This window comes from Prinia subflava, chromosome 32, assembly GCF_021018805.1.
Source record: "Prinia subflava isolate CZ2003 ecotype Zambia chromosome 32, Cam_Psub_1.2, whole genome shotgun sequence".
Classification (NCBI taxonomy): domain Eukaryota; kingdom Metazoa; phylum Chordata; class Aves; order Passeriformes; family Cisticolidae; genus Prinia; species Prinia subflava.
This window is the reverse complement of record NC_086278.1, coordinates 550,857-568,079: the sequence shown is the minus strand read 5'-3', so window position 1 is coordinate 568,079 and position 17,223 is coordinate 550,857. Positions and strand designations below refer to the sequence as shown.

Here is a 17,223-nt window from a genome sequence, read left to right as displayed (position 1 = left end):
GCCCATTCACGTGAGAAGGGCACCAAATGCTCAGCAGCAGTTCTCTCCCTTGCCAAGGCCAGTACAGGAGCCCTGAGTTACTCTGGGAGACAGAATCTAAGTGATGCTTCACCAGGAGCAGCTTTCAATCAGAGCCGCCGAATGACACCTCCAGAGAAGGGCCACAATGACCCGAACACAACAAAACCGGGCACAGGGATGGAACCTGGGAGGCTGGGGACTCACTGACAAGGCAGGAGCAGCACCTACTGCCAGGGAATGTTTCTCTAATGCTGAATGAGGGAGACCTGGCACCTCCAGATCCTTCCCACTGTAATTGGTCTCAGCAGCTTTTCTTTATCACGTTTCTTGGTCCCAGAAGGAGCTACAGCAGCATCATTACAACAAGGAAGACAATATCATAGCAGCATTTCACCTTAGTTAACATCTGGTTGTGGGATTCAGACATCTCCTCTCCAGCTGTGATTATCATGTTAAAAAAGGGTTTGGGCTACACTGACCCTGAAATACCCCATCAAACCAAAACCCAGTCCCAGTGTATGAAGTTCAAGGAAGAGATAACAAGACAAGGCCAGTGCTTCCCATAACAGGCCTTGTGAACCAGCATTGCAGAGGTGTCCTTGACTTACAGGACCACAGGGAGTTTCAGTTTGCCAGTGCTGATGGATGCTTTGGCAGGTCTGAGATCAGAGACCAGCCAGGCTGAGGCACTCAAGGGACAGTTCCCTGGGAAAAGACTTGGATGCAATTACAGAAAAGGGGTCACTCCACAAGGTAGTGACAGCAGGAGGGTGAAAGACAAATCTCACTGAAGTGAGGCGGTGCCTATGGGTCTGGAGCCCTGGCCCATCTCTGTGGGGTCTCAGACCTGTCACAGAGGGCCTGACAGAAGCTGGCAGATGATTTGCTTGGATTGACACAACAAAGCCCCACAAGTTCTCTGCAGAGATACCCCTCTTGCAGAGGGAGCACTTCCCACCATCTGCCTCTCCCGAGACTGGGCAGCTCCTGTCTGTCCCCTCCTTCTCCAGACTCCCAAGATCTGGATGTTACTCTTGGGGAAGCAGCCCTCAGGTTTTCAGTGAGTGCTCAAGGTTTAAGAAATGCCCACTGCAAACAGCCATAAGCTTTACAGCAGAAATCTTTACAGAAGCTGGAGCATGGAGATGAAGGTTCTCCCCTGCACAACACCAGTGTGTAATATTTGATTCTAGGGTCAGATATACATACTAAAAAAGATTCCAAACTATACTCAGCTCTTCCTCAAAAGGAAGAGTCTTAAAAAAACCCTCTCCTCACTCAGTGTCCCAGGAACACACTCTGCAGGTATTCACACAGCAACCTGAAAGAGCTTTACCCCAGGTGACAGTCCTGGCAGCTGGAGTTTCCCCAGCTTCCAAGGAAAACAGTGTCCTGAAGTGGCAGAGTCCAAGGGGAAAACTAGAAAATATTTACTCCCTATTTCAAGAGGCAGAACAGTCACCACAATGGTGAGGATCTCACTTCTGGAGCAGAGCCCAGAAAAATGGTCAGGGGAAACAAATTCCTGGAGCCTAAAGCTACTCTTTCACCAGGAAACTCTCCTGATTTCATCAAGCCAAAGTCAGGCGGGACTCAACATCCAGGAACAGGTAGCTAAAGATCAGCACAGTTACCAGTGTGAAGAACTAGTTTGGAATTTTAAAGGGGTCAAAAGTCTTATCACTCCTTCATTCTTGCACTGTGGAGATTTTCCTTGGATTCCAATTCTTTGAAGCAAACTATTCCAATTTCTAGAAGCAATCTCATAAAACAACAATACAGAACTACGCCTACACAGCACTTCCAGCAAGGAGGTACCACAGCATAGCACCAAAGGTCAGTGACACCTGTGGCACTGGACAATTCGCAGGATTAAGTGTTTCTGCTCAAAGCCACTCACAGTGGGAGACCTGGAGGCAGATCCAGAGCCTTCAGTTCCAGAGGATAAGGAATGTAATGCTGCAGTTCTGGCACACTTGTACAGCATCAGGCAGGAGTTGAACACACCAACCCACATCCCACATTCCAGCAGCCCATGAACCCTGCATAGCAGGGGCATCCTCCAGCTCCCCCTCAGCTGTGCTGTGCCCCAGCCAGAGGTTACATGAGTCCTGCTAAAGGCATAGGCAGGGACCCTCTCACAAAAATACAAGGGCAGCTCCACAGGGTGGCCCCTGCATCTGTGCTGGGCAGGAGCAGCAGTCCCATAGCAGAGATGTCCCCAGAACAAGCACAGCCCTACAGCAGAGATGTCCCCAGAACAAGCCCAGCCATCAGCCCTCCCTCACTCCCCAGGGACAGCACAGTGAGTGAATTTTAAAATAAGATGGTTTTGCACAGCCACTGGAGGCAATACCCTGCAGGCTTTTAGGCCAAAGAACACCACTATCATTCCTTAGGAATCTCCCTCTAAAAAGAATTTTGTTCCACACAGATTGGCTCAAGCTGCCCTGGCCTGTGATGAGTGGGCTGGAGGAGGATGCAGATCTGCACAAAGCCAAGGTTCTCCCACCCACTGTCCCAGCAGGTTGCACAGTACCTGAAGCCCTGGCCAAGGAAGTCCCAAGGGAGAAGACTTGGACAGTCCAAACTCAGGAAGCTGCACCTTCTGTTTTGGGACAGATGCTCCCAACACAGTGGACATTGTCAGAAACAAGGTGGCTGATTGAACTTGTGCTCATCTGGTTAAAGATGAACAGGGAGGTTTCCAAAGGCAGGGGCCCTTCCCAACTTGAGCCCCTCAGAGTAGGCAAGAACCACCACCAAACTTCCAACTCTTCCTTTGAACCTTGGCCACCCAAACCCAGAGTTTGTTCCTGCAGCCAAAGCACATGAAGGGAAATTGCTCCACACTGTGCTGTGGTTGTGTTTGCAGTACTCTGACAGGAGATCCACCAGAACAGTCGATGCCAGCTCCAGCCCCCACTGCCATCCCAGAGCACAACAACCCTGCTGGGATTCCACTGAGTGCTGATGTCACTCAACACCTCCTGACCCCACAGCCCTTCAGAGGGGACAGGAACACGGCCCTGGCTCCAACCAAGCTACAACACTGATTCTTAGCCCCTCAGGGGAATGCCAGGCACCAAACGTGTCCCATGGGACACAGGAGGAAGTTCAGTTTGTGTCCTCAGAGCAGCAGCTTTGACACAAACTCCTCAGTTCTGAGCAGCATCAGCACTAACCCAGAGCCCGTGGGACACTCTCAGTTTCTAGAGAGTTTAAAATTAATCCCCAATCTCCACTCATCTCTCATTTCCATTCGCTCTGCAAACACATGGTGAATATTTTCTGATGAAGGAGGTCTAAGAACAGACATCTCTAAAATATCATATTTCCACCCACACCCATGAAGAGCTACTTGAAAAAGCAATAAAATAAACATTCACATCTGCTTATTTAATAGCATTATTAACAACCCAGTGCATTTGTCATTTTTTCCAGAACCCTTGAACAAGCGCCATTAGATTTAAAATCTTAAACATTCTTTAAAAGTACTTTAATTCACAGAAATCTTTGTTTCTAATATACAGTAGATGGTTACTTTTTAAAATCCATTCTCTTTTCATATAATCTGAGTATCTGACTATACAATAACTTTCTATCTATAGCGTCTTCATGTTTTCCAGTCCAGCTTGCCTGTGCTTTAGGAATATAAAACAAAAAAATAATAAAGTTCTATCCACAATTTTACTAAGGTCATTTCCATAGTTCTCATGTAAAGCTTCTCTTGGAAAGTGCAGTATACACATGTAATGATACAACACACTTAAGCAATACTTTTATTAATAAGTGTAGGGTTTAAAAGAAGAGTAATGTAGAGACACAACTGATGGGAGTTCTATGTACAGAATTTGTTAAACTAAGTGTTGGGGTGGGGAGGAGATGGGAGGGAGGAAAGGAGGAGTCACAAACTTGGGGTTCTTCCCTTCTCAGCGAGGTCAGCACAGACACATTCAGTCGCTCACACTTTCGCACATGGGAACTGCACTGTTACTAATACAGCTACAAACACAAACACAGGGAGCAGGAAGCTGGGGAGAATTCCACTACAGAGAAGAGTCCTTCTGCTCAGAGAGGGCTTTCAAATACGAAATAGAAATTCCGGACTTCATGGTAAGCCAAGGAAAATGAGTTGAGCGTATCCAGCATTTGACAAACCAAGCATGTGAAGGGGGAAAGAAAAGGGAGAACCCATTGAGTTGTAGCAGCACTGATTTCAAACCACCTGAACCGAGTGCATGCGTGTTCACAGAGACTGGGGTGGAGAAAGGCCCACAGGAATCTTTGTCTACTAAAACAATGGCTCCATACTGAACTGGGGTGCACTACAGCAGTTACAAGAGAAAATGGAGAACCCAGAACAGATACTAGATGCTTGACTAAAACCAGGATTAAAAATAGACAAACAGCCTTAGGACAGTTTGTTTCATACACAATTTACAGAAGGTTGAGGGGATTTTCTTTTTTTCCAGTCAAACACAGAAAAGAAGTCACAGAAAATACATCTGCTGCTGCCACAGCGCCCTTTTCACCCAAAAACGGTCAGTGAAACACTATTCACAGCCATACTCACATGGGTTTAGTTCAAAACCTTGTTACGCTTCACTTAGGGTCATTTCTCCAGCTTTAGCAATCTGGGGGTTTTTTTATTTTTCCTTTTCTCTGGTTTTCACTCCGCCAGGAAGCACAGTTTGTTCCCAGCAGGATTGTTTAACAGCCAACCATGAGCTGGGAACAGCTGGAAAACTCTTCATGTGCACCATCACCAGAGTATGGCCGGACTGCTCCGGAGGAGCTTGGGGCTTCCTCCTCCTCTGAAGCAATTCAGAGCCACCAGCTCTCCTAGCCCGTGTCCTGCAGCTGAGGGATGTCCCTGCCACTGGCACCTGGCCCCTGCTCCTGCCCAGCCACGGGAAACGCAAACAGAACCAAAACCACACCCAAGAGCACAAAGCAAAGACTGGGACGCGCTGTTCACACCCTGCTCCGGGGAGAGGAGGCTGGGGCAGGGTCACAGAGCAGCCACAGCTCCCTGAGCAGGGCCAGGAGGGTTCTCCACGGTGCTCCCCTGGACACAGCCACGGGACAGTGCAGAGGGAACCCCACAGGGTTTTACCAACTTTACAGAGAACAGGCTGCCTGGAGAACTGAGCCAGTCTTCCCCAGGCCATGGGAAGACAGGGAGAGAGGTGGGTGACTGTCTCCTGTTGGCAGATTTTTCTCTTAATTAAAGGGGAAAAAAAAAAAAAGCCCCAAAGAAGCACAATGGAAGGAAACTCTTCTGGCAACGACACCGGAGGTCTGGGTACGTTACAGAAACTGCGTCTGCTACTGTGTCACTGCTACAGGTCTATGAGCTGATCCACCAGCAGCAAAGACCTGGCTATGTTGGGAAGACTGGACTCAGAGCTTCCACTGTTGTTTCTAGAATGCCCACCTGAAAGTGTGAGAGATAGGAATTCAGTATTGAACAGGACACACACACACACACGACAGTTTCAGAAGTTCAAGACCAAGAAAGAAAGAAAAAAGTCAAAGCAAAACAGAAAATCTGCTCAAGCTCTTCTCATTATTTGCATCATGATAGAAATGAATCCCCTGCTTGCTATTCCACCCTCTCCCCCCAAACCAAACCAGCACAGCAGCCAACAAATCCCTACAAACCCATTCTTTCACAAAGTTTAACCAGAACCCCATCCTTACTAAGGGATATCTAAAACAATTCAAGGATCCCTACAGGCCACAGAAAGGACAGGTCAAAATTTGAAACCTTGAAATCTAGTTGCTATTTTAGGAGCATCTTTGGGTGCTTTGAGCTGCTTCCAGGAGAACTGGGCTATCGTGGGACCTTCTGTAACTGGGACTTGGATACTAAAGGAGAGAACCACAGAATGGTTTGGGTTGGAAAGGACCTTAAAGACCATCTGGTTCCAACCCCCCAGGAGGCTCCTCTGCACTCAAGGTGACCAATCTTGGCCCAGCCTTGGGAGAAATCTCTGACTTCCAGCAGAAGCAGAGTGTGTAATGTCTGAATGAGTGTCAGCCTCTGAAAGCCAAGACTAGTGCAGAGCAGGAGTTCAGCACATTGCTGCTGTGACCAAAAATGGGAATTAGGGAAGCCAAAAGGTTCTGTGACCAAACTGAAAAAAAAAAAAAAAAAAAGGCAAAAAAGCCTTAAAAAAAAAACAAACCCCAAAGAAATCCTGGATTTGTCTTTAAACCTCCATATGTACATCAAAGGCTGTAATCAAAAAATCCTTTCAATGGGGTGACTGCAGAGAGGGGACGCACTTCACTGATCCTTCCCTGGCCAGGTGTGAAATGCTGCCTGCTGCTGTCCCTGAAGAGCTAAAACCACAGCACAATTGCTGCTGTTAAGCCAAAAGTGCTGCTGGTTCCTCATAACCCCCCAGAGGGTCTGGGACTGCTGGCAAAGATCTCCTTAAGGGGATCTGGTGCCACAATGGTGAAAATGAGCAGCTGCCCAGTCACTGCCCTACAGACTGCCTGCTCAGAGCTCCTCAAAGGAGGTGGGGACCAAACTTCTCACACTCAGTTCCCACCTCTGAAAGACACCAACCAGAAGTCAAAAAAACTCACTTCCAGCAGGAGTTTGGAGCTATAAATGATTATCATCATTAGCATTCTTTCTTGTGCTTCATGCCAAGCTCACTTAAAAGACCAAGGGCAATAAGTAAAAAGGTGGGAGGACACAGTTCTCACTGCATTCAGTCACTGAGGGGTCTGTGCCCTCCTGGCAGGCTGGGAGAAATTATCCCATGGGAACTCAAGTATTGCATGTCTGGTTTTGGACACCGAAATCTCCCAAACAGAGAATCTACAGAAATTTCAAGGCTAAGGTATCTCACTAAACACCACACTGATAGTATTTCACAGCTCAGGATTTGAACTAATCACATGTGCTGCAGCACCACTGCCCCAAAACTAATTTATATATTCACTGTTTGCCTTTTTTCCTTCCCTTTTTCACTCCCACATCCTGGCTTACCTTGTGAATTTTTGGATATCAACACTGGAATTGGGTCAAACTCATCTTCTGTCACTTTTTCAGAGCCCTCAGGAGCATCAAAGCCTGATATCAGGTTAGTATCTTCTGCAGCATAGAAGAGAAACAAGGGTAAAGAAGCAAAGACAGCAGAGAGGCTGGTTAGAATTGCCAGGAAGTGTTAGAACATCTTAATGTTTTCAGAGACAGTGTTTAGAAGCAGGAGTTTTATTTAAAAGGTGAAATAAAGTTGGTAAGTCTGGGTAGGAAAGAAGAGAGGCAACAAAATACAGAAGTGGAAGGGATCAAACCAAACCAAGCAAGGCAAGTGGCAAGACCCAGAACAAAACCTGACCAGTCTGAAGGCTCAACTGGACAGTTAGAAGCTGTGGCAGAGGCCTGGGGTAAGCTCTCAAGGACTGAAGGTGTTCTTTGTCATGAGTGAGGTGTGAGAGCTCAGTCTGGCTCTCTGGCTCCCAGCTCTCATGCACAGGGGGAGGAAAAGGGCTGGGAAAAAAAAAAAACCACAGAAGAAATTCCAGTCATCTACATGAGACAAAACCCTGAGCTTGCACCTGCAGCAATAAAACAAGAAGGGCAACATGAAGTCAGATTTCTAAGGAGTTTACCTGCCTGGAGAGTACCCAGATGCTGTGAGAGGTTTTTTAGAGGTCCCTAGGGTTGTTCTGGGAGATAATTCCATTGATTTCAAACCACATCAGATGCAGGTCAAAACTTGGTGGGATGCACTTTCAACCATCTCCAGAGATGAGATGATTTATCCACTTCATCAGGCAATTATGCATCTTTAGACCCTCTCACATTCCCTGGCCATCACTACTTGTGCCTTTAGACACCTCAAATACCCTCCCAAATCTGCTCCTCAGCTCCTCCATTAAGTATTTCTGAAAGCCCAGCATGAACACATCAACCTGACAGTTTTCATGAACAGGAACATTCCTGATTGACTCCTGCTGAGAATAAGAGATTTCTACCTAAACCTGACCAAGATTTAACAGGTCTGGGGAGAGGTGAGGCAAGAAAGCACTTGTGGAACTACTCTGTGATCTGGAGGATCAGACCCAGGGAAAACAACCCCCAAATGTCACAGGAGAGCAGTGCAAAGTGTTAAACACACAAAGGTTCATCTGAACAGGAACCTCTCTGTCCCCAGAGTTATTTATCTGTGCCTCTTCCCAACAGCCTGGGAGCTCCTGCAAGGATCCCACTTCCAAGGCATTTCTGCACACAGCTGCCCACAGCTCCAGAGGCTGCTGCAAGAGCACTGCCCAGCTGTGGACAACCCTGAGGAGAGGGACAGGCTGGCCAATGTCCCCACCTGGGCACAGCCCCTCCAAAGCTCTGGAACTCAGCTCAGAGACACATGCTACCCCAAGCAGAAACATCCTCCCTCCTCTCACACACAGAGCTTGGTGCTGAACCCAGCAAATGCAGATTCAGGAACCCTGAAGGCTCAGCACCAATTCCAGGGCTAGCAAAGGGCCCAGTGAAGGACAAGGAGAGGCTGCAGTGGCACGGCTGAAAGATCAGCCTGCTCAGAGCCTAGACCCCATTGATAGGAGGATCAGAGCATGGCTGGTTTTCCCTGATCCCATTGATAAAAGGATCAGAACATGGATGCTTTTCCATGATCCCACTGATAAAAGGATCAGAGCACTGCTGCTTTTCCAGCCCTCCTGGTCCCACTGGCACCAGGAGTACTGCAGCTCCACACGCTGATGACACCCAGGGACAGCAGCACCTGCCCCAGGGGTGTTTCATATCAACACCAGGACTGGATAAACTAAGTAAAAAATAAGGAGTGAGACTGATGTTCAGTTAAGAACCTCACCCAGAGCTAAAAATGAGGGTTTGAAAACAAGCCATCAGTGACTTCTGGAAGATTTTAATACCTTGCCCCCACCCCCCGCTAACAGAGTCTCACTTTCCTCATCACACATGAGCCTTTCCCATCCTAGAGGGAAAAGCAGGACAGCCCTGAGAGAGCTATGCTGTAAATTGATTTTCTCATTAAGCCACACCACCACATCTGGGCTTTGCTATGTCCCAGGATGGAGCAGTAACTGCTCCACACACGTCATGCAAAGTGAAGTGGCACAGGAGTGTATTACAGCACTGAGCAATTAGAATGACTGCTTGTTTAACCCAAAAGCTCTATGGAAAGCACAAACTCGTTCTGAAGTGCCATCAAGTGTAAAAATTGATTACAAACTGTCTTTGCAGCAATTCCTCCAAGGCCAGAGCATTTCTGTTGCTATAGGGACACTCACCAAGTGAGCAAAGCACACCCCAGCTCCCGGGGGCACCCAGGAATCAGCACTGATGCTCTGGGCCTCTCTTTTGAGGAATAGGCCAGAAGTCCTGACCTCCCCACTTAGGTTCTCATTCATGTTTGCTGTGACACTACAGCTGGACTCAAGAACTCCTGATAAGGACAACATTCTCTAGGGCTGGAAGGCTCATCTGCCTGGGATGCTAACTCCAACAAACCAAAAAAATTTCATTTTGTTCCAAAAACTTGTGACAGGTGATTAGCAGGCTCCCTTCTGGAATTAATAATGCAGAAAAACCACAAGTCTCAAATCCCAGGTGGAAAAAGCAAAGCCAGAATGCATTCACTGAGGAAGGGCTGCACACAGAGCCCACCCTTCCTGCCTGCTGGATCCCTTCTGCTGCATCCCCACTCCACAGAAAACAACATCATTTTTGACAAATTCTGTCTTTACAGTCAAGGTGAAAACTTGATGTTTTTCCTCTCTTAGTACTTCAGTGCACATTCTATGTTTGAGCAGCTTGGGAAGAAAACAAAGCAGTGGCTTGGGGACAATAAAACACCACAACAGGTCAGAGCATCGGTTTCTGTAAACCAGGAACAGCTTCATATCAGCTCCAGACCAGGGGCAGGAGGGCCAGGGCTGAGAGCAGAGGACCAGTTTACCTTTGTGAGGCTGAGCTGCGAAAGCTACGGGAGCAAACTCATCCAGGAGGTCAGCAGCAGGGTTAGAGAGCAGAGAACAGTCAAGCAGAGAGTCTTCCCCAGTGAGAGAGTCTGGATCCAGGTGAGCATCCCAGGGTAGCATTGAACAGGACACAAACAGTGTTAAGCTCACGTTCCCACATTCCCCTTCACCCACACACAGGGTACAAGCACAGCTTTGATGCAAAGCCAGCACAAACACTGCCATTTTTTGTGATGGAAGAGATTCCACTGCTCTCAGTGAGGGCACAGAGTCCCAGCACCTCCAGCTGGGGTTTCTGTTTCTCTGAAGCTGAACAGACCAAGGAATCCCACAGAGCCAGGTTAAAGTGGGAGCTCTGCAGAGAGAGGAGCTTCAAACCCAGGGCACTCCCACCAGATACCTCTAAGAGCTTAACTCCATCTGCTGTGGGAAGTGGCCCAATCAAGGCTGCACAATGAGAAAGGGCCAGGAGTGGCTTCCTGCCCCACCCTGGGACAAATCAGTGACTGCTCCTGAGTTCTAAACCATTTCATGGGAGCAATGCAGCAGCACCCACAGGTCTGTGATGGTCGGCTCAAGGAATCACACAATCTCCTCAGTGGGAAGGGACCCACAGGGATCACAGCCCAGCTCCTGGCCCTGCACAGACACCCTAAAATCCCACTCTGGGCACCCCTGGGAGCAGTGTCCAAAGGCTCCTGGAGCCGTGCCCATTCCCTGGGAAGACTGGGCAGTGCCCAGCACCCTCTGGGGGAAGAACCTTCTCCATTCCTCCCAAGGAGATGAGGAACCACAGAGCAGCCCCTGAGCAAGGCCCCCAGGCAGGCCCAGGAGCCAGCAGTGGGAAGAGCAGCCCCTGTGGGAGCAGCCAGAGCTCTCTGGTGCTCAGAGTCCCCCAGCCCCTCCTGCCTCACCAACCTGTTCTGTTGGAGGCCACCGACTCGCTCTGGGACACGAGGCGCTGGGGCAGCGGCGCCTCCAGCCCCGGGATGAGGCTCTCCACAGCTATGTCAGCTTTTCCTTTCCAAAGGGGCACAACAGCACAGGAGAAGCCAGAGGTTAGTTTGCAAGGAAAAGCAGAAGAACTGAAGCAGGAGTTGTCTGAATCCTTTATTGACCCTGTAGTATGTGTCAGCTCAAGGGTTTGTTTGGTTTTGAACCCTGGTTTCAGCTTTTATTTGGTTTTATTTGGTTTTATTTATTTTAATTTGTACAAGCCCAATTTGAAATACCCAGAGAGTGGAGCAGCAGGTTACTAACACCTGCCCTGCAGCTGAACAGGAAGAAAATATCCACAAGATCCTTGTCCAGCAAAAGGAAAACAGTGACCACTGGAGTCCCCTCCCCTTGCATTTAGAGTAACTGATCATTAAAATTCAGACAACTGCCAGAAACTGCCAAAGTAGAAGAAGTTTTACTATTACAGGGAGTCATGTCCTTCCTTTCTACCACAGAAGAGCCACAGGTCACACCCAGCTGGTCACAGGAGCCCAGCTGGGACCCCAACCCACAGGAGCAGCTGATGGCAACAACCTGCAGCCTGCAATCACTGTCTTGAGTGCACCTGGCATGTGGATAAAAACACAATTCTGTAGCACTCCAAAATCCTGACCCCACCTGGAGCCTGCTGCGTCCAGGCTCACAGCAGCCTAGCACGTTTATTCCCAGCACTCCCCAGGTCTAGGGAATGCTGTTCTTCCTTCCTCATCCTGCTGAGGGTGCACAGAGACAGAGCAGCTCAGTGCTTGGCCATGGTTAAACACAAAATCTTGACAAGAAATAAAGATAGTTTTGCCATCTTCTTCTTCAGTCAGCAATTAACTTTCTTCTACCAAGAGAACACCCAAGGCACAGCTGTGCCAGGTCAGTGTACCTGGAGTTCAGGTGCTGACATCAAATCCTCACTGCTCAGTGCCCATCTCTCAGAGAAAAGGGAGAGCTGTCTCAGCATGACCCATTACTTCCCTCATGCTGTCTCCCCAGCAGCAGGGGCTGTTCTGGGAGCCAGGGGTGCACGGGGGTGAGCATGCAGGGCAGGACATGCTGTGTGACAGGAGGGGACAGGGCTGGGGGCTTTACCATTGACAGCATCTGACGTGCTGCCGAAGGGGTCAGCCAGAGGCAGGAGCTCGGGGAGCAGGAGCGCAGGCTCGGGAGATTTGAGTCCCTCAATCAGTTTTTCTGGGGCAAGCAGGAAAAGGAGGAAGGGAGGCAACAGAGAGAAAAAGCAGAAGAAAGAAAAAGACAACATTAATCAGGTGCTCAGTTCATGGATCGCCGTGCCGTGTGTGAGCCCAAGAGGAGCATCTGCACCACGGGGTGTGCAAATGGCTCCAGCACAGAACCCAGGGTGGCCTGGGCGGCAAAGGACCTCTCAAAGCTCATCCAACCCGTGCCACGGGCGGGCACACCTTCCAGAGGCGGGCACACCTTCCAGGGGCGGGCACACCTGCCACGGGCCCAGCCTGCTCCAAGCCCCGTCCAGCCTGACCTTTGACACTTCCAGGGATGGGGCAGCCACTGCTTCTCTGGGCAGCCTGTGCCAGGGCCTCACCAGCTTCATTGTAAAAAGATTCTCTCCTTTATCTAAAACCCACCCTCCTTCAGTTTAACACCATCATCCCTTGTCCTGTCACAACAAGCCCTGCTATGAAGTTTGTCCCCCAGTATCATCAGAGGGCCACGGCCACCTAAGAGAGGTGAGAACATCCTCACCCACCCTCTCCCCAGGGAGCCACTGTAGAACAGCCCACAGCTCTGGCACTGCCACCCGTAAGTTTATATACTAAACTCCTAAGTTTAACATGCTGAACACCCCACATTTAAGAAATTATTTTGCCCTCCCTCCCCTCCCTATGCTGGGAATCTTTGTCAGTGTTTGTGTAACGAGGAGACAGAAGAGCTGAGAGCCTTGGGGCCAGCTCAGCCTGAGGAGAGAACTCAGCCCTGAGGAGCTGGAGCAGAACCGAGCAGTGAGACCCTGCAGCACAGCCTGCCCTGGGGTCACACAGTTGCCCTGGGGTCACACAGCCTGCCCTGGGGTCACACGGCCGTCTCTGGGGTCACACAGCTGCCCGGGGGTCACACGGCCTGCCCTGGGGTCACACGGCCTGCCCGGGGGTCACACAGCTGCCCGGGGGTCACACAGCCTGCCCTGGGGTCACACAGCCTGCCCTGGGGTCACACAGCCGTCTCTGGGGTCACACAGCCGTCTCTGGGGTCACACGGCCTGCCCGGGGGTCACACAGCTGCCCGGGGGTCACACAGCTGCCCGGGGGTCACACAGCCTGCTCTGGGGTCACACGGCCTGCCCGGGGGTCACACGGCTGCCCTGGGGTCACACGGCCTGCCCTGGGGTCACACAGCCTGCCCGGGGGTCACACAGCCTGGCCTGGGGTCACACAGCTGCCCTGGGGTCACACGGCCTGCCCTGGGGTCACACGGCCGTCTCTGGGGTCACACGGCCTGCCCTGGGGTCACACGGCCTGCCCTGGGGTCACACGGCCGTCTCTGGGGTCACACGGCCGTCTCTGGGGTCACACGGCCGTCTCTGGGGTCACACGGCCTGCCCTGGGGTCACACGGCCGTCTCGGGGGTCACACGGCCTGCCCGGGGGTCACACGGCCTGCCCTGGGGTCACACAGCCTGCCCTGGGGTCACACAGCCTGCCCTGGGGTCACACGGCCTGCCCTGGGGTCACACGGCCTGCCCTGGGGTCACACGGCCTGCCCTGGGGTCACACAGCTGCCCTGGGGTCACACGGCCGTCTCTGGGGTCACACGGCCTGGCCTGGGGTCACACGGCCTGGCCTGGGGTCACACGGCTGCCCTGGGGTCACACAGCCTGCTCTGGGGTCACACGGCCTGCCCTGGGGTCACACAGCCTGCCCTGGGGTCACACGGCTGCCCTGGGGTCACACGGCCTGCCCGGGGGTCACACAGCCTGGCCTGGGGTCACACGGCCTGCCCGGGGGTCACACGGCCTGCCCGGGGGTCACACGGCCTGCCCGGGGGTCACACAGCCTGCCCTGGCACTAAGCAATTATTTCAGCACCAGGTTTCAAATCACACGTGTCACTCTCAGCAGCACAGCTCCTGAGGTTCCCATTATCCTCACAGAGAGCCTGGGCAAGAAGCTAATCTCAATTATTCATCTGGTGGATGAGTGATTTCCCAATCACTAACCAGATCAGCAGAAATGAGATTAATTATTTAGCTTTCATGAGGGTTGCTTCCCAGAACAAGAAGGTAAAGAACAATTTCAGGGTTTACTAGAAGTAACCACCTGCAACAGAACAGCTCTGATAAAATTTGCTCCACATGGACAAATCTGACCATTTAATTTCACTGAAATTACTCCATTCATAATCTAACATTAGAATGTTATGAAACTGTTACATCTATATTTTAATTTTTGAGTTCACAGATTGGTGTTATTATCCAAAGAAATCCTGCTCACAACTGCACAAAAGCACAGGAATCCTGCTGTATAAGACTTGGCATGCTGAGAACACCAAAAAAAAAGCTTAAGTTACACTGCTACATATGTGGGAATAATATCCATCCTTTTCTATTGCCCTATTATTATTATTATTATTATTTCTATTATTAATATAAATAATAAAATAGTCTAGTGGTTTTGGAACTGCTTATTCAAAGCAGGACAAACTCTACTCCCCATGACAAAGCCAACAACTGAAGTAACCAGGAGGGGAAAGAAACCTAAAAATCAGCCCAAGAGCTACATCATTACAGGCCTGAAAAAGGTCAACTGAAAGGCAAATGTGATGGAAACAGCAGCCCCAATATACAGGAACTCTTCCTAACTGTAAGAATATCTGTTTTAGATGCTGGATTTGCATCCAGGTGCCATCCCTGGCTTCTGTGGCACAGAGAGGGGCAGAGGGGACAGGCTGGGAGCAGGGGCACCAAGAGGTGTTAGTGCTGTCAGAGGTGGGCTAAGGAGGAATTGGTTGTGGGGTGTTGGGAAAACAGCACAGGAGAGCTGTGGGGACAAGGAGACACAGGGGAACATGCTCCATTCCAGGCAGACTCTTCCCAAGGGCCTGCAGTGCCCAGCTCTTCCCAGGGCACCCCCCTGCAGCTTCAAACCACACTCCCAGCAAGCATTCCTGTCACATCCCACTTCCAGGTGTCCCGCTCCTCCTCCCTTACCTTCACAACAGTTTCCTTCTGTTCCAACAGTGCAGATTTTCCCTGTAACACACTGGACTGCCCCACACAGGTGCCAGAGTTGCCTATTGAGCTCAGCCATGTTTTTAACCACGCAGATTCAGAGAACAACCGTGGTATTCTCCCCACAAGTCCCTTTTCCCTCCTGCCCCAGGGCACAGCTGGTTTTATGCAAAGCTTTAGGCTGTCAGTGGTTCTTTGCCCAATTTTGTTTCTTGTCTCACAAGATATCCTTTCCTGCCTCCTCCAGTGCTGGTGCTGATCTGCCAGTGCTGTTCCAGGCAGCCACTGCACCCCTCAGTGCATGATTTAAAGGAACTTTTATCCCCTTTCAGTAAGGCTGGGGAATTCAACAAAAACAAGAAGGTGTCAGGATGAATGGGAAGGCGATAAAGTCCAAACAGACAAACCCAGATAATTCCTGTGCAGACATATGAACAAGCCCCAGCATAAACAAGGTTACGGAAAGGTAACCCTTTACAGAGGTATTTGATCTCATATAGCTCCTCAAGGGGTCTCAGGGTGGGCCTTCAACAATTCCGTGGGAAATGCATGTTTTACCCCAGTCACTGTGCTCCCACTTGCAGCTGCTGCCTCTTGGAGACCTCCTCTTCCTCAGTCACCCTGTGGAAAACCTGCCAGATGCTTTCCAGCCGCAGGGAAGTGAGTCTGACCCAGTTCAGGATAAACTGACCACTGTTATTTCATTTTCTGTTGGGTTTTCTGCTTTGCTCCATTTCAGCCCTGCCAGGGCAGGTTTGCTAGGGCTGTGCAGCAGCCAAGGAGACAATGGCAAGCTTTTAGAAGGTGTCTAAGCTTAAAAGCACAGAGGGGATTAAAAAGTGCCCTCTCAGCTCCTTCCTGAGGTAGAGTCCAGCCACACACTGCAGCCTTTAAGAAAGAATGTGAAACATTTGTCAAGTTCTCTGTCCCTCTGCAGTAAGAAATTACTGATTGTTTCCTGTCAGAGTAAGCAAAACAGCTGCAGAAAATGCAGAGCAAGAGCCTGCAGCTGAAGGGTCTTGGAGGATCCCCAAGAGGCTGATGCGGGCGGCTTCAGAGCCTGGAAAACCAAATCACTTCCTCCAGGAATGAAAGCAAGAGCCTCTCCTCTGATTTGTACCAACATAAGAAGGAGGTGAAGCCATTGAATTAACTCTGGATTTGTATCTTGGGACAAGCAAACAGGCCAAACTCCATGCACTGGTTGAGTAGCACAGCTTTGGACAATCCAGTGAGAAAGTGCTGACCTTTTCTTCAGATCCCTTTTCTAACACATGCACAGACCTGATGGAGTTCACAGTCAGTCAGTTTGCACAGACTTTGCATCTGCAGCCACCACTGCCAGAGACTCTGCTGCCATGCTGCTTTTATTGCTGGCCACACACCCCTTCAGCTGCAAATACGCAGAAAGCGTTTTAAGAAACACCAGAGTTAGAAAAAAATATCAATCAAGAGATGAGGGAGGCAAGGGGGCTTTGGGTTAGAGCAGGCTACTACGAAGATCAAGAACTCCTGAAAACTTGCAAGTTAAAAGGGAGCAGAGGGCAGAGCTCTGTGCCCAGGTGAAGACACTGACCACGAGGCACATGCCCAAGGCAGGAGGGGCAGCAGCACTGCACACACAGGGCTGGTACTCACTGCAGGGCTGGTACTCACTGCAGGGCTGCCCTGGGACAGCACACACAGCTCAAGAGAGCACACAGCAGAGTCCTTTCCTTCGGGGGCCAGCTGGGAAAGAGAGACACGGCTGTGAAAATCCTGCCAGGTCAGCAGGTGGGAGGGAAATCACCAGCGTGGGCAGAGATTTGTCACTGGGAAAGGTTTCTGCCTATTGACTGATCAAGAATCAGCAGATTAAAGGAGGCCCTGCATGATATTCAGCAACAGAGCACTTGGACTAGTCCAGAGAAGGCACTGCATTTCCATTCTCCTGATGGAGTTGCTGTGAAATGGGATTGGTTCTTACATAACATGAGCAGAAAGAGAAGAGGAATCAAGGCAAATGGAATGCTTCAAA

The 17,223-nt window shown here is 50.2% G+C and overlaps 1 protein-coding gene across 13 annotated transcripts in view; it reads right to left on the bottom strand.

Moving 5' to 3' along the window:
* Positions 1–17,223, bottom strand: part of AAK1 (AP2 associated kinase 1) — a 74,435-nt gene that overhangs the window by 5,583 nt on the left and 51,629 nt on the right. For 2 of the 13 annotated variants that reach the window (XM_063420767.1, XM_063420768.1), the window contains 4 exons: positions 12,091–12,192; positions 10,930–11,031; positions 9,990–10,100; positions 7,034–7,138 (listed from right to left, as the gene is read on the bottom strand). The exons of 2 other annotated variants lie outside the window; for them this stretch is intronic. In XM_063420767.1, the coding sequence (XP_063276837.1) occupies positions 7,034–7,138; positions 9,990–10,100; positions 10,930–11,031; positions 12,091–12,192 (420 nt within the window). Of the gene's footprint in view, positions 1–3,407; positions 5,462–7,033; positions 7,139–7,195; positions 7,538–9,989; positions 10,101–10,929; positions 11,032–12,090; positions 12,193–16,878; positions 16,935–17,223 lie in introns of those variants that run through there. 9 more of the 13 variants (XM_063420770.1, XM_063420771.1, XM_063420776.1 and 6 more) reach the window with 8 other exon arrangements.